Source organism: Paroedura picta, chromosome 13 (assembly GCF_049243985.1).
Source record: "Paroedura picta isolate Pp20150507F chromosome 13, Ppicta_v3.0, whole genome shotgun sequence".
Taxonomy (NCBI): domain Eukaryota; kingdom Metazoa; phylum Chordata; class Lepidosauria; order Squamata; family Gekkonidae; genus Paroedura; species Paroedura picta.
The window spans coordinates 14,263,768-14,281,417 of record NC_135381.1 but is presented as its reverse complement, the minus strand read 5'-3'; the positions used below and the strand labels follow the sequence as shown (position 1 = coordinate 14,281,417).

Sequence of the window (17,650 nt, the reverse complement as noted above, 5' to 3'; positions counted from 1 at the left end):
TTTATTATAAATCCTGCTCATGCCGTCTAGGTAAGGTGGTTTCCTCTCCTCCTGCTGTTCTAACGGGTGGCATCTCCCCATCTCTCCCCCCTTGACAGTAACCCTCCAAGAGAGAATGCAAGATGGCGGACCAGAGTAACATCCAGTCGGCCGCTTCCAAGAGTATCCGCCCATTCCGCTCCAGCGAGGAGTATCTCTACGCCATGAAAGAGGACCTGGCGGAGTGGCTGAACACCCTCTATGACCTAGACATCCAGGTGGAGAACTTCATGGATGCTCTGGAGACCGGCTACGACCTCTGCCAGCATGCTAACAACGTCAACCGCATAGCGCTGGAGTTCCTACAGCTGCACCCGGAAGCAGCTGCCAGGATGAAGATTCCCCAGAAGGAGGTCATCTTCCAGGCCAAAAACGTGGTGCCCGGCTCTTTCATTGCCAGGGATAACATCTCCAATTTCATCCAGTGGTGCCGCCAGGAGCTGGGCATTCAGGATGTCTTGATGTTCGAAACGAATGACCTGGTGCTGAAGAAGAACGAGAAGAACTTTGTCCTCTGCCTTCTGGAGGTGGCCAGGAAGGGCTCCAAGTTTGGCATGCTGGCTCCCATGCTCATCCAGATGGAGGAAGAAATCGAGGAGGAAATGAGAGATCAAGTCACCTACGGAGAGTTGGAGACAGAGCAGACGAGTGAAGATCTAGGGCCCCAGTCGCCTGTCTACCCGAGCAGGACTCAGAGAATAACCTTGTGTGACCTCAAGAATCTGGATGAGCTGGTAAGTCTGTCCTGGTCATGAGGTCTCTTCAGGAAGCTGTCCCTGCTTCTGTTGGCCAGCATGTTAAGATTTAACCCGTTCACTGAAAAGAATCACACACAGACAGGCTTGGGCAGGGGTAGTCAACCTGTGGTCCTCCAGATGTCCATGGACTACAATCCCCATGAGCCCCTGCCAGCTTTTGTTGACTACCCCTGGGCTTGGGGACAAGTAGGCTATTTCTGAGTGGCTTTTCAACCTCTGCCCTGGAGCTGATTCACCATTTTAAGTCTTATCATTTATATAGTACTCATATGCTATCTTTCAGTATTCCTTACTGTTGTTCTGGAAAGTAGATCTGGATTATATTGCAGACTAGGGGCAAGGCCCATTGCATTCAGGACTGGGGTGGGGTGGGGTGGAAGAACTCTGTGGATGGCCTCTCCCTCCCTCCAGGACCGGTAAAAGTTGAAATCTGTAGGCCCCTGGGAAGGGAACTCAATGGCAGGGGCAGCTCTCACACAGCAGGGATCTGCAGCCTCTGAGCCTCAAAGGGAAGTGAAAGGAGGAGGGTGGTGGTTAAGGGTGGGGGATGGAAGGCGATTAGCTGGCCGCTGGACAGACAGGTAAGCCAGTTGGAGGAGGAGGCACTCAGGGGCGGAACAGCCGCCCTAACTGGGTGTTAAGCACTGAGTGGCATTTAAGCCATGAGACCAGCTCCTCCTCCAAGGCCTTATCAGGAATATGTTATGTGGAATAGATGGAGGCCTGGGGGTGAGAGATACAGTTTTGCTGAAGATGCTTCTGCTGTGGCAAAGGCATGATCCGAACCAGGGACTTCCTGATCTCTGTAGCTCTGTTTCTTAGCACGGGCCAGGTCAGAGATTCTAGCGGGCATCGGATCTGTTCTCTCTTTCTTGGCATGTTATTTGTCTGCTCTTGCCCCTTTTCCTTGGCTTAGATGGCAAAGGGGTGCTACTGGCAAGCACCCTGCTTCCCAATCTCCCTTACCAACTGGGAAGGATGGGGCTTTGGATCTGGGCTGGTGCTGACCCCTCAAGGTCCCGACATCCATTTTATTCAAGGTATAAACTTTTGCATTCAAGCACACATCTTCCTATACAAAAGAAGTCTATCGGAAGAAATGTGTGTCCACACAAAAGCTTCTGCCTTGAATAAAAATGTTATTGGTTGTAAACTTTCTAGTTCTAATATTCCAGGTGTTTTTTCAAGCACATTGCATGGGGCGTTATTAAGTCAGCACTTCCCAAGCTGTCTGCCAGGGCATGCCTGTGTGTATGCATTCCTAGAACAAGGGGAAACTCCCATGAGCCCTCAGTACTTATCCACAGATGTTGTCGCTTGCTGGAAAGGGCTGTGATTGATAGAACATCTGCTTGGCAGACAGGATGCCCCAGGTTCAGTTCCTGGCATCTCTAGTTGGTGCAGTGGTTAGGAGCACCGACTTCTAATCTGCCAAGCTGGGTTCAATTCTGCGCTCTCCCACATGCAGCCAGCTGGGTGACCTTGGGCTTGCCACAGCACTGAGAAAGCTGTTCTGAATGAGCAGTGATATCAGGACTCTCTCAGCCTCACCTCCCTCACAGGGTGTCTGTTGTGGGGAAAGGAAAGGGAAGGTGATTGGAAGCCACTTTGAGACTCCTTCGGGTAGAGAATAGCGGCATATAAGAACCAACTCTTCTTAGTTGAGAAGAAGAGGTAATAGGTGACATCAAAGTCCGACAATAAAGACTGAGACCTAGGAGAGCCATTGTCATTGTGCATAGATATTAATGACCTTCATGGACCAATGATCTGATTTATGTTTTCATGTGTGCTTTCTGTCTGCACACTTTACTATTCCTATCCTTACAATCACCAGTTGCAGTGGGTTACTACTACACCTCTGCACTGGATAATTTTCAGTCATCAAAACCAGGGGTAGTCAACCTGTGGCCCTCCAGATGTTCATAGACTACAATTCCCATGAGCCCCTGCCAGCAAACACTGGCAGGGGCTCGTGGGAATTGTAGTCCATGAACATCTGGAGGGCCATAGGTTGACTCCCTCTGATCTAAACCTTCCTCCTACAGAGCAGCAGTTTTTCGGAGAAGGCTGTCCATCATGCCTCTCTGTGAGTTACTGCTCTGGAGCTGCTCTTCCTAGTTAGGAAGCATATCCCGGACAGGCTCTCATGCAGGTACTATAATAATAAGCTTTGTTTTTATATACTGCCCTTCCCATGAGGCTCAGGGTGGGGGCAACTTACGCAAGAGATAAGCCTCTTAAGAGCATGGTGGATTTAGAATAAGAAAAGGAAGTCTCCTTGACAGTCTCAGGATACCCTGCAGTAAGACTCTGCCCAGCTCAGCTGTCTTCCCTGAGGGGAGATTTCTTTAGATCAGGGTTGGGTGAAGCCCCACCCCTGCCAAATCCACAAAAAAGATAGATTGGATTATGTTTGTACATTATGCAAGTTTTTTTGGCTCTGCTTCTGCAGTTCACGGGGATCTCAGTCAGACCTCAGGCCAATGAAGTTCTGCAACTTCTTCATTTTCGGAGACTTCCCCCGCATATGACGCGCACATTGTTATAGCCAGGAGATCCTTGGATTGTCTGGCAGCCAGGCAAGAGACGTTTGGAGGTGGTTGGCCATTCCCCGCCTCCGGATCATGACCCCAATGTTGCTTGGAGGTCTCCCATCTAAATACCAGCCAGTTTAGCTTCTAAGCTTCCAACCCTGCTTCTAAAATCTGATGAGATGAGGGCTACCCAGGTCAAGGGGGACCACACATTAGTGTAAACGTGTAAAAATGGCCTGCACATTTTTGGCCTGCACATTAAAAATGGCCAGGTGTGGCCAAACTGTGGCTCTCCAGATGCCCATGGACTACAATTCCCACGAGTCCCTGCCAGCATGATGCTGGCAGGGACTCATGGGGATTGTAGTCCATGGGCATCTGGAGAGCCACAGTTTGGCCACCCCATCTCTGCAGTCACAGGGGCTAGAGGCTGCGATTTTAACCCCATTGCACCTGGGCTACAGGCTTGCTTTTGAAAACACCTTGAAGCTGCTTCATTGTCAGACACTGAAGCCAGTTTCTCATTTTGTGGCTCGCTTGGGGAATCCCGGCCGGCCGGCCTGCGCAGATGCTGTGGCTTTACTTCCAAGGGACCACCTTGCAGAAGGCCGGCCAGTAAATCCACAGCTAAGAGTGGCGTAAGATGCTAATGCAGTGGGCAGAGGGAGGAAGTCCGGTGCCCTCATCCTTCCTGCGCTTGCACTTAGCGCCAGGTTCTGAAGCCGTAGGGAATCAAGCTGGAGTCAGGCTTCGAGCACGTCCGTTGTGCTGTTTGCTGACAAGTCCGGCTCCCCTGTGATTCAGAGTTGCTCCTCCTTGCTTCAGTGGATCTGAGTAACGATTGTTCTTCCTGCTCTCAAATATTTGGCAACGGTCAATACATCACACCCGAATGTTTGTTGTCTCTGCTTTAAATGTTTTTGGGCTCCATTGCAGGATGGGGGTTTTGGGGCTTCTTTGCAGGATGCTTTTGAGTTCCTTTGTCAACCCAACTGCTCTTCTCTGGAGACTTTTCCAGCCAGCCAGCAGATATTGGGTAGCTTCCTTCAGAGCTGGGGAGGCCAAGCATATTTTTGAGTGCTTGAGGTGAAGCAGTGGGGCAGCCTGTTGTTCACTTAAACAAACTCAGCAAGGAGGGCTGTTTCCATGCACTGGAAGGACGGGATAATTTCCTCCCCACCTTTAAAGCCCGTATTTAAAACGTAAAGGTTGTGATTTGGTTCAAATAACCCCCAGAGTATCCTAGGGTTTGGGAAAATAAAAGGGGAACAATTTACCCTAAAGAGGTATGTGTGTGTTTGTGTTTGTGTGTGTGTAGAGCCTTTCAAGGGTCCCAGGCAAAAGCCCCAACGTTATTGAAGGGTGAATTGCCCTGCTGTGATATTTGACTAGCATTCCCCGGTACCTTTGAGCCAATGGCCTATTGATGCTAAAGCAGTAATATAAGGAAAGGCGGTAGGATTTTTCCACTTTTGCTGCAACAAACTGATATTGGAGGATTAGAGGACTCGACCACTGAAGAAGTCATTGAAAACGGAAATTATCTGGAAACCATTATGGTTGTTTCTTCTTGTATATATATAAAAGAAATTGTATTGGAATTCAGTATATACATTATCGCAAGTATATTGCCTTGAAAAGGTTCCTTGATTTTCTGCTGTGATATTCATCTTCCGGAGAACCTCACATTTCAGACAACGAAACCCTGTTTAGAGCAGGGGTAGTCAAACTGCAGCCCTCCAGATGTCCATGGACTACAATTCCCATGGGACTAATGGGAATTGTAGTCCATGGACATCTGGAGGGCCGTAGTTTGACTACCCCTGGTTTTAGAGGCTATAAAGGTTTAGAGGCTATAAAGATGTGACTGAAAGGGTGTGGTCACCAGCTGCTGTAATCCCGAAGCCAGAGAAATAGAGAGCTGAAATAATGCTTCCCATGGTTGGGAGTAGCATTTCGGTGTTCTCGCTAGTTCCTGGCCCTTCTTGCTGGCTAACCGAATCAGAATAAATTATGCAAAAAGTAGGGGGAAATAGGCACCGCTGCATAATGTATCTGCCAGTCTGTGTAACTGTGCCGGTTATAAAAGGAGACTTCTCTTGACGTACACCTATTTACATATATATTAATGCTGACGACAGGGCAATCTATGTATATGTGACAAAAAACAATCTGGGAAGCCAGATGCAGCCTGTGGCTTAGAGAAAAACTGGATGGCCATGCTTAGACATGCCGATCCTTGCAGGGCAAATATGCCACTGTTTCTGTCTGCAGTGGCCAGGCTACTGGTTGTCTCATTGATGGATGAAGAGGGGCAGAGAGCCCTGTAGCTTGTGTAGCCTTGAATGATCGACTTCCAGCATGCACCTTGCTGGGAAAGGTGCAAGCTTTCATAGAATCATAGAGTTGGAAGGGACCTCCAGGGTCATCCAGTCCAACCCCCTGCGGAATGCAGGAAATTCACAACTACCTGGCTTCCCACAGTGGTCCCAATTCTGTGATCAGATGATGTCTCCACCTGCTCCAAGAAAAACCCCAGAATCCCTAACCAGTCTGGCCTGGAGAAAATTCGCCTCCTGATCTCAAAGTGGCTATCAGCATTTCCCTGGGCACGGAAGAAAGGGCCACAAGAGCCAAGCTCAGACACAGTCCCTTCTGCCCAACCTCTTACAATCTGCCTAAGTTCACAGAACCAGCATTTCTGTCAAATGGCAATCTAGCCTTTGCTTATAAATTTCCAAAAGAAGAACCTCCCACCTCCCAAGGAAGCCTGTTCCACTGAAGAACCGCTCTAACTGTCAGGAACTTCTTCCTGCTGTTAAACCAAAAATTCTTGCAAATTAATTTCGTCCCATTGGTTCTGGTCTGTCCCTCTGGAGCAACAGAAAATAACTCTGCTCCATCCTCTATGTGACCGCACATCAGGTACTTGAAGCTGGCTATCATATCACCTGTTAGTCATCTTCCCTGCAGACTAAACAGACCGAGCTCCCCCAACCTTTTCTCATACGTCTTGGTCTCCAAACCCCTCACCATCTTTGTTGCCCTCCTCTGGACACGTTCCAGTTTGTCTACATCCCTCTTCAACTGGGGTGCCCAGAACTGAACACAGTGCTCCTAAGTAAGGCTGAACCAGAGCAGAGTAAAGTGTTACCATCACCTCCCATGATCTGGACACGATACTCTCTGTTTGATACAGCCCAAAATCCCACTTCCCTTTTTAGCCACTGTGTCACACTGCTGACTCATGTTCAGAGTATCGTCTCCTAAGACCCCCAGATCCTTTTCACATGTACTCCTGCCAAGACAGGTCTCACCCATCCTATAGTGCTGCATTTGACTTTTCCTACTTAAATGCAGAACTTTACATTTTTCACTATTGAAATTCATTTTATTCGTTTTAGCCCAGTTTTCCTTGCTAACTGGCATGGTGCACCAGTCAAACGGGGGCGCCCCAGGCTCACCTCCCTCCCCCTGCTGTGCAGAGTCTCCTTCACTTAGCCTAGCCCTTCTAGTTGCTGTAAAGATAAAAACTAAGGCTGGGTTAGCCATTTATTCTGCTCTCAGTGCCTTGGAGGAAAGGCAGGAAAAAACACAATAGGTAAACGCTTTCTTCCACAGCTGCTTCCAGATTTTCTGGGACCATCAGGATCCTGACCACTGATCCTTTCTAGAACTAGTCTAGAGTCATGACTCCTTCCTCGCAGCTGCCCCAGCGTTTGAAAAGGAGCAGAGCTGCGATCGCCTGGCCCTGTGGTGCTGCCGATTGGACCCTTTCAGCATTTCTAAACGGGACAAGTTCACCTCTGAAATACTGCTGGCGACCACAGGTTGGACACACGTGTGCCATAAGGTCTGAGCCTTCCATCTGGGGATAACAATGCAGACGTGCCTCCTATGGGGAATGTTTATGGAATGTTTTTCTAAATTTCTTCCCCCTCCCCAACCCACCTTGGCCTTCACATTTTTACTGGCACCAGTATGTTGAAAGCCAGCAACGCCACCCAAAGGAACAGACATCAGCTCAATCGCCCCCATTCATGCCTGCGCCCTCTTTAACTCTGCAGCCTATGAATGTGGGTCCTTAAAGGGGCGCTGCCAGCTGCAAACCATTCTGGGCGACAAACCCACTAGCCTCCGCAGCTCTGAAAAGGGTTCCCGTTCAGTTACGAACACTGCCGTGTTTGTCTCGACAGAACCGCTTCTATTTCGGACTGTTTGCGGGTTTAGCCTTTTGGCTAGGTTGGCATTTTTATGCAAGCTCCTGTTTTGAGGCACAAACTATGATGTTGATGTGTCGGCCTGTAATAAACTTTGTCTTCAGATCCCTGGTTTGTTTTGGGGCTGGGATGTACCTGGGAAGAAGAGCAGCATTCATGCTGCTGCGCTCTTGTTCCTGTGGTGGATAAATATTATGACATGTCTGGTGGAAAGATGTTCTTGGAGCATACAGGATGTCCCAAGTGGAGCTTTTAAAGGGACCTAAGTCTCTTAGAAGAGCCTCTTGTGGCGCAGAGTGGTAAGGCAGCAGAAATGTTGTCTGAAAGCTTTGCCCATGAGGCTGGGAGTTCAATCCCAGCAGCTGGCTCAAGGTTGACTCAGCCTTCCATCCTTCCGAGGTCGGTAAAATGAGTACCCAGCTTGCTGGGGGGTAAACGGTAATGATTGGGGAAGGCACTGGCAAACCACCCTGTATTGAGTCTGCCATGAAAATGCTAGAGGGCGTCACCCCAAGGGTCAGACATGACTTGGTGCTTGCACAGGGGATACCTTTACCTTTAAGTCTCTTAGGTTGCAGTGCTTTGGCTGTCAAATGCCTACCTGACATTGTAGGTTTGTCTGACACCTGGTCTTAGATTGCAGAGGGAACTGTGGCTCGCTGGTGGAGTACTGCATTTTCAGGCGGAAGGTCTCAGGGTCAGTTCTCCAGTTTAACAGGCTCAGGTAGTGGTTGGTGTGGACTAAGCCTGAGACCCTGAGTAGCTGCTGCCAGCCAGAGTAGACAATACTCAACCTGAGTGACCAAGGGCCTAACTCAATATAAGGCATCTTTGTGTGTTTCTATGCTCAAGGGTCTGTTGTTGGTACCTGGCGAAAGTAGTTATTCCCACTTGCCAGAGTTTGGCTAGATAGCGGTGATTTTCTTTTTCCTTTCCTCCAGTAGTACAGGAATCCTGATCCTGCTTGTACTGACCCACGCTGTAATCTTTTCCATTGTTATGATTGTTCCATCATTGTACTTCCTGATTGCTCTGGCTCTTAAAACAAAAAAAATCTTCACTAGGTTGTATTGCTGGGACAGTGTTATCTACTGATTTTTCATGGGTTTTATATAGCAGCTTCTGTTTTTCTTCCTTATGCACTTGAAGGCATTATTCCGGGAGGTGGCTCATGAACATACCAAACTAGGGGAGATGAGAACACATCTGCTTTGGTTGCAGTGGGTCTCAGGTGGAGGCCTTTGGCATCTCCAGCTGCTAGGAGAGGCCTTTGTTTTCAGCCAGAGCTGCTGGTAACCATAAAAGAGGCTTCTAAGCTAGTTGGACCTGACTCCAAACCAGGGAGTGATGCGTAGAAATGGGTCTTATTTTATTTATCATACTTCTATACCGCCCTCCCCGGAGGCTCATCATTATTTGGATGCAGAGCTGTGTAAGTGTTGTGGGGGTTTTGGTATGTTTTCTGAACTCAGCAATTTATTTCCCATGTTGACTTGACTGCCACAGAACTAGGGTTGCCAACCTCCAGATGGGGACATAAAAAACAAAAACCAGGGTACACAGTACATGGAAAATACCAGGAAAAAGGAGAGGGCTGTGCAATTGTGACTCTGAAAATATAGTAAATAATAATGCTTCCAAAAGTGCAAAATAGTAATTTATAAAGTAGCACCAAGACAACCACAAGTAGTAACCAAACCATCACAACTAATAACCAAACAGAATACAGGGCCTTTTCAGTCCTGGACCCTACCTGGTGGAATGAGCTCCCAGAAGAGCTGTGGGCCCTGATGGAGCTCTCTGAGTTCCGCAGGGCCTGCAAGATGGAGCTCTTCCACCAGGAGTTTGGTTGAGCTCGGGTGGTGGTCCTGGGGTATAAGATTGGGTCCCCCCTCCCAGGTTCCCTTTAGGTTCCTGGGCATGGTATTAGACTGTGCCCTGAGTTGTCGGGTAATCTTCCTCTGTTTTTACCATCTCCAATGTTGACACTGTAGGGAGAGGAGTTTGAGTATTTTTACTGCCATGTTGTAGAGTATAGATTTTTAGCTTTGGGATTTGTTTTAGGTCATAGTTATATATTGAATGTGGTTTTGTGGAACTGGATTTTGTTTATGTTATATGACTGTGAACCACCGTGACCCAGTTTGCTGGGAGTGGCGGTATACAAAACCAATCAATAAATAATATAAATAAATTTGGGTACAATACTACAAGAAGTGTAATGCAAAAAATAGTTCAGGCAAGTGGGTTAGTTCCAGCTGAAATCCAAATGAGGATCCAGCAGTCCCCCGTTTCGCAGGGTGGATCTTCTATAGTGGATCTAAACTGAGTTGAAATAAAGTCTCAAAATAGTGAAAATTATAAATTGCATTTTCTGGGAGACTTTGTCATATATTATTTCACGTTGATCATTTAGGTCCACTATTGAAGCAAGTAGATTCTGATGCTGAGCAAACCGTTGGCGATCGGGACGGGTGCAAACAGATTTAATTTTTTTTAATTTTAATTTTGTTTAGATTTTTATGCCGCCCTTCCCTACGGCTCTGGGTGGTTTACATAAAACGTAGAACATTTACATAGAATATTTAGTAGTTGTTTGCTGGTTATTGGAGAAGGCACTGGTAAACCACCCCATATTGAGTCTGCCATGAAAACACTAAAGGGCGTCACCCCAAGGGTCGGACATGACCCAGTGTTTGCACAGGGGATACCTTTACCTTTTACCTGCTGGTTATATCCCCCTATCTAGGAATTCTGGCAACAAAAAGTCACAATATCTGCAGGAATTGATATCTCTATGGATTCATTGACTAGTCCCAGACATTTAAGATATTCTGATAGGATAAACAGAACACTGAAAGATTAGTCCATCTTTTGATGGCAGCAGAAATACTTACGGTGCAAAACTAGAAAGGGAAAGAGACAGAGAACAGCAGGATCTGAAATGTTGATTTACTAATGCTGATGTATATTTTGAGATTCCAGGAAGGGGAAAAATGCTATATTGGGGAACTACATTTATTAAGTAACCTGATGAAATATCAGAATAAAGAGGTCAACACTTGCCAACATCTGATTTTATATCTTTGACACACTAATTTTTATAAAGTTCTCTATACAATCATTTTAACAAACCCCAAAGCGTGGCAGAACCAGAGGTGCAACTCGCAATTGGGCAGCAGTTTTGTGCAAGACCCTTTCAGTCCACAGCTGCCCGGACCATGAAAGTAACCTAAACAGCAAGTTGGAGCAGCAGCCTGTTAGAGGTACCAGGGAAGCAGTCGAAGCATCACTGCAAAGCATCCTGGGAGAGAATGATGCAGGCAGATGTGGTGCACAACATCTTGGGCTGACCCTCTCTGCGGTCCCATCCGGGTCTGTCATTCCCTAATAAGCAGTTCATACGGCCCAGGCGCTACAGAGACGATGGAAGCTATAATTTGATTGTGAGGCATGAGTCACCGAAAGGTCCCCCCTCCCTTTGGAAGCAGTCTGAAATGAATGCCTTGGGAGAGATCGCGGACTTTATTCTTAGACCCGGCTTTCTTGTTTTTATAGCTGTGCAAGTGGAAACTCGTAGCAGTGTCTACAAGGTGAGGCACGCCCATTTCGCACATCTCAGTGCTGGCAAAACTGGCCATCTGGGAGGGTTCTGTGTGTCAGGGATCTGCGTTGAATCCGCAGGCTGTCTTCAACATGAAGATCACAGAGTAATTTGCGCATCGTATGTGCCTGGCCACTGTTCCCTTGGTGGCTTCATGCATCTTATGGTGTTAGAAGCTCAGAAGCTAAGCAGGGTTGGCCTTGTCTAGTATTTGGATGGGAGACCTCCAAGGAATCCCAGGGTTGTGACACGAAGGAAGTCCACCTTTGAATGTCTGTTGCCTTGAGGACCCCACGGGCTCACCAAAAGGGAGCTGTGACTTGGCAGCACGTTCTATCGCCACCCGATGAAAACCACACAGTGTAGCGCTTAATTCTTTTTTCTATCTTTCAACATCAACCTCCCTGCAGAGAAACCCAAGTTTCTGCTTCACAAAACTCTTCCCCTCCTACAAAGGAATCTTCTAGAACAGGGGTAGTCAACCTGTGGTCCTCCAGATGTTCATGGACTACAATTCCCATGAGCCCCTGCCAGCATTTGCTGGCAGGGGCTCATGGGAATTGTAGTCCATGAACATCTGGAGGGCCACAGGTTGGCTATCCCTGTTCTAGAATGCTGGGTCATCCTATTTCCCTACGTGAACAGAGTGGTGCTGCTGTAGAAGATCCCCCACCCCATTTGGCGTTCTTTTGCATTTTTCATGGGCCTTAAAAGTCTGATGGGATTTTTCTGTTTGTTTTCCCTGGCTCTCCTCTGTGTTCCATCTCGGAGACAGGGTACAATTAGAGCCTTCTAGGTAGGCTATGCTGGAGGAGGTGTGGTTAGACCTCTGAACCAATGCTCCAGTGGAAAGATTGATCTCTTGGCGGTAATAACAGATGGGTAGCTGGCATTTGAAGAAGAAGAAGAGTTGGTTCTTACATGCCGCTTTTCTCTACCCGAAGGAGTCTCAGTGGCTTACATTCGGCTTCCCTTTCCTCTCCCCAAAACAGACACCCTGTGAGGGAGGTGAGGCTGAGAGAGCCCTGATATTACTGAAGAAGAAGAAGAGTTGGTTCTTTTATGCCACTTTTCTTTACTGAAGGAGTCTCAAAGAGGCTTACATTCGGCTTCCCTTTCCTCTCCCCAAAACAGACACCCTGTGAGGGAAGGAAGGGTGAGAGAGCCCTGATATTACTGAAGAAGAAGAAGAGTTGGTTCTTATATGCCACTTTTCTCTACCCGAAGGAGTCTCAAAGCAGCTTACATTCAGCTTCCCTTTCCTCTCCCCAAAACAGACACCCTGTGAGGGAGGTAGGGCTGACAGAGCCCTAAGATTACTGCTTGGTCAGAACACCTTTCTCACTGCTGTGGCGAGCCCAAGGTCACCCAGCTGGCTGCATGTGGGGGAGCATCGAATCAAACCCAGCTCACCAGATTAGAAGTCTGCACTCCTAACCATGACACCAAGCTGGCTCTCTGGAGCTTCTCAGATACTTTTCCAAAAGGAAAGCCATAGAGCACAGTCAGGAAAGTGCTGGATTCAAGGGGAAGCAAACCAGAATTTTAGTCCAGGGAAGCTGCGAATGCTCCCATTATGCATCTGCAGAAGAACTTGGGTAGGCTGTCAGTACCCAAGCCGCAGCACAGGTTTCCGTGTGGCCATTTTATGTCACCTTGAGAGCTGAAACATGAAGGTTCATGTGCTTAGCTGTGGTATAATGTAGCCAGATACTGCCTGTGTCTCTCCATCTTGGCCAGTTAGGGGTTTGCCATAGAACTGTCGTCTGCGTTCTCTCTTGTTAACAGCCAAGTGTAACAAATGGCCAGAAGAGAGAATCCGAGAACCTTTAAAGGTTACATTCTATTATTGCCAATAAACCACTGTTTGTTTTGAGCAGGAAACTCTTTTATGTCGGCTTCATGTGCCTCCTCTTTCCTTGTGCACAGAAGTTAATTAACAGCTCCTTGCATGCAGGAATCTTCCAACAAGCTTCAGTTGGTTGTGATGGCCAAGCGCAGGGGTGACAGGGTGTCGGGTGGTTGGAAGGGAGCCGTTGAACAAATGCGGGCAGAAACCGGAGGCACCCGCAAGAGAGCCTCTTGGGCCTCTGAGTTCAGGATCCAGAGCAGGGGTAGTCAAACTGCGGCCCTCCAGATGTCCATGGACTACAATTCCCAGGAGCCCTTGCCAGCATTCGCTGGCGAATGCTGGCAAGGGCTCCTGGGAATTGTAGTCCATGGACATCTGGAGGGCCGCAGTTTGACTACCCCTGATCCAGAGCATGCCTTGAAGAAGCTGGGCGGGTGGCTGCCTTGCCCTCTCCGCTCTCCTGGCAGAAGCCAAGCCAAGGCCTTTGCTCCCAGGGCTGCAGGGGTGGCTCAGAGGGGAGAGCGCATGAGGGACCATTGGCCTCTCCCTCTTGGGAGATCAGTAGGGCCTCTGTTCTCTCCAGCGAGTCCTTCACAAAGGGAGTCAGCCACAATCAAGGCCCGGAGCCAAACTGCAGCTCTCTCAGAGCTGGGCTTCCCTCCACAGCTTCTCTGTTGCCTCTCTAATGTTTGTGTCCTTGCATTGCAGCTCCTGTGGCTTGCCCTTTGGAGCAGCCTTTGTTTTGTTTTTCGACCCCAAAGTGCAAATGTGCGTTCGTGGCTTTTGTGCACGTGTGCTACAGGTTTTGTTTGCTGCGGTGCTGTTCCCACTCATGTCACAGCAACACCTGTGGGCTTGTTGTGGAATGCGCCCTCCATGGGGAGCGCCGGGCAGCTCTGGGTCTCTGCCAAAGGGACCCATCGATTGTGTGTGTTTCCAAATGCTCCTTTGTTGTGTTTGCTCTTTATAACACACACACGCACACACACAGCATTTTCACTTGCCAAGAGCCCTAGTAAAGGCTGTTCCCATGGGTCTGCAGCCACCTTGTACAAAGTGGTTTCTGTGCCTTTTCTGTGACGTGGTTGAGGAAAAAGCCTTCGCCTCAACCGCCTGGGTCAATAAGCCCATCCTGATTCATGTGCTCCTTTCATGTGTGCAAGTATGGGTACTCTGTACACTTTGATGTATTGGTTAGGAGTGTGGACTTCTAATCTGGCAAGCTGGGTTTGATTTTGCACTCCTCCTCCACATGCAGCCAGCTGGGTGACCTTGGGCTCGCCACTGTGCTGAGAAAGCTGTTCTGACCGAGCAGTAATATCAGGGCTCTCTCAGCCTCCCCTCCCTCACAGGGTGTCTGTTGTGGGGAGAAGAAAGGGAAGGGGGTTGTAAGCCACTTTGAGACTCCTTCGGGTAGAGAAAAGCGGCATATAAGAACCAAGTCTTCTTCTTCTAATGGTTGACTTGGGTGGTGGGGTGATGCTGGAGTGTCTCCAAGGTGGTGTCTCAAGAGAAAGGCCATTATTAAGCCAGGGGTAGGATTTGGCATGTTCTGGAGGGGTGACCAGGTCTGGGCATCTGTGCCCAGAGAGAAGTGGGTTTTAGGTCTGCCTCCCAGCTGCAGGGGAAGTCACAGGGGTTCTCTGTACTTTTGACTGAGACAGGCAGCTCAGTTCCGTGAAGGTCCTGTTCATCGTGACTTTTCTTTTCCTCCCTGAAAAACGCAAGCCTTATAAGTCCTCAGTTTTAAGAGACAAGGGACACATCAGCCCCCCTGACTGCATCTCACTTCTTGGAGGGTCTTATCTCTGCTTCCAGACGGATGCTGTACTGAAATTCACCCTGGGCCTTGGGAATAGGGAGGGAAAGGAATCTGGAATAAATTAGACACGCCAGCATCTGCGACCGTCTCTTCTCCCCCACCATCCTTATGTCTAACGAGGCTGTTAATTAGAAAGCTCCGGCATGTTATGGCATGGGTGCCGCATCCCTTGGGAAGCCATGGGGCTGTTGTTGAGATTCTTTCAGCCTCCCTGATCTCTGGGGGGTTATTTTGCAAATAAAAGGTTCTCCCCTCACCCCTATGTATCTTATTTATTTATTTTGAGGCTTTTATGCCGTCCCTCTCCGAGCTTTGCCATCTCGTGATGATGTGCAATCAATTAATAAAACAATAGAACGAGTAATAAAAATACATTTAAACATTCATTTGCAATAAAATCAACAGCTAAGCAATGTTAGCACCAGCATAAAGTGAGTTTACGACTTCCAGGAGGGGAAAAAGGGGAGGGGACAAAGGGAGGGATGATGTATTGATGTATCCTGTTGTCCTAGCTAGCCTCAACCATAAGCCCGGTGGAAAAGCTCCGTCTTACAGGCCCTACAGAACTCATAAAGTTCTTGCAAGGCCCTCAGCTTTCTTGGGAGCTCATTCTACCAGGTAGGAGTCAGGACCAAAAAGGCCCTGGGTCTGGTCAAGGCAAGGCAGATTTCTATAGCCAGTGTGGTGTAGTGTTGGACTGGGAGCGGGGAAACTCAGGTTTAAATCTTTACCTGCCCCGAAATTCACTGGGTGGCCTTAGACTAGTCACAGTCTTGTTGCTTAGTTTGCCTTGCAGGGATAAAATGAAGGAAGGGAGAGCCATTTGTGCTGGAGCTTCTTGGAGAAAGGCTGGCAAAAAAAAAGAAAGAGTTAAAGCTCCTGGAGGATTTGGCAAGATATAAATGTATTCAATAAAAATAATGGGCTTGTTTCTTTAATGGCTGTTGCTGCAGTCAAAGACATTTATCTATTTATATGCAGCTGTTTTTTCTCCACCAGGCACCCAAAGCAGCCCCCAGCAACGGCCTCCTGTCCTCTGGTTTCATTTAATTTCTTGCGAGTCTCATGGCGGTTTACAAAATTTAGCAATGCAGTAGGAACAGTATGAGACGCATTGTAGGAAGGCTGGGACACCAAGTTAGAAAACAGGGGAATCACAACAATAAGACCTTGGCAAAAACTGGCAGAAATTAGAAAACAGGGCAGTAGTTTGCATAGGTTCAACAATACCGACCGTGAACAATACTTTGGGTAAAAATAAAGGAGTCGGAAATAATAGTGGTATTATGGCGGGGGGTCTGCTATAGACCAGATGTCCATGGACTACAGTTACCATGAGCCCCTGCCAGCAGGGGATCATGGTAACTGTAGTCCATGGACATCTGGAAAGCCCCAGTTTGGCCTCCCCTCATTTGGGCTACAAGGTGAATGCAGAGAATAGTCAGTAATGCTTGTCCTGGGAAAGCTGAAGTGGTTTCTAAGCCAGCATTTGGCACCGTGCTACTGAAAGGTAAGAGAGAATGAGAAGGTGCTAAGCTCCACGGCTGATGGGTGCTTGACACCTCTTCCCCACCCATCCCAGTTTAGTGCCCACAGGGCCTCAATCCCAGCTAGATTACTAAGGGCTCTTTGATAACAGCCTCTCAGGAAGGGGGGGGGCAGCAGGGAGGCCTGACCTCTCCCGACTCTCTAATCTTCTTAATTTGCAGCGCTTTCCCTGCCCCGATTCCTTGCTAAGTCCCCCGCTGCCAGGGAGGGTGACCTCTCTGTGCGTGCCAGAGTGCTCGCTGCACCTGCCACCTCTCAGTGGCAGCACTGCTGGATGCCAGGGGGGAATTGGCACAGGGTCTGGCAGAGCAAAACCCAGCCCTTTCTTTCATGGCACTGGGTGGTCTCCAAGATGACGGACCTTCTGGTCGCATTAAAAGTCAGATTCCCCAAAAGGAAAAGGGGCTTGAGTCTTGGATAGTGGCTGGATTTCTGGCTAGGCCGCAGACAGCTCCCGTGGCAAATGGAAGCTGCTAGCAGTGGGGACTGCACAGGTGGCATGGTCCAGGGCTGGGGTCTACAACAAGATGGGCCATTCAGATATGGGTGGGGGCTGAGTGCCGTCAAAGGCAGCCGAGGCCCGAGACAGCTCACAGGGACAGTCCACTGAGAACTTGCTTGGTTTTGTTGGGCTGAACTGCAGCTGCTGTGACCTTCGGCACATCCTGTTTGTCTCCTGGCACCTGGAGACTTTCCTGCCCGTGTTAATGAGTAGGAGAGGCAGGTACTATCTAGATGTTTTTTTGGGGCCTCTGGCAACAAACCGTCTTCAGCTGCCTCGATGTTGCTTGCTTCCCGGTTGCCGGCAGCCGTGCGGTTTGGCAACACCCTTTCCCACTCCTTGTTCTGCAGGGATCCGAAACCGAAGCTGCGAAGTCACGGTTGTAAGGGCGGCCCTTTGGAGAGCATCTCTTTCAGGCCCTCATTGATTCAGGAACCAGACGCAGAGTTTGCTCCATGCAAAAGCGTTTTCCCACCAGATTGCCCCCACGGGACTGCTTGGAACTCTGGGCGTTGCTTTTCCGGCCTCCAGAAGCGGAACCTCTGCAAGAGAAGATGCCTGTGTCTGAGATGCAGCCACTCTGCTTTCCCATCCTTCCCTGACCCCGTTCTGTCCCAGAAGAGCGATGGGTGCTTCTGTGTCAGTGGGTTGATTCAAGGGCCTCTTCCCCACCCCCAAGCATTTTTCTCTGCTTTGTAATGACCGGGCTCCATGACAAGGCCTCAGCTTTTATGGGCATCCTTGGAGTCTGGGGTGGGGAGGGAGGAG

The 17,650-nt window shown here is 48.8% G+C and overlaps 1 protein-coding gene across 1 annotated transcript in view; it reads left to right on the top strand.

The window, feature by feature from the left end:
- The window catches only part of GAS2L1 (growth arrest specific 2 like 1), a 45,048-nt gene that overhangs the window by 4,625 nt on the left and 22,773 nt on the right, over positions 1 to 17,650 (top strand). Inside the window, exon 2 of the mRNA XM_077308037.1 lies at positions 99 to 773. Coding sequence (XP_077164152.1) covers positions 123 to 773 — 651 coding nt within the window. The 5' untranslated portion in view covers positions 99 to 122. The remainder of the gene's footprint in view (positions 1 to 98; positions 774 to 17,650) is intronic.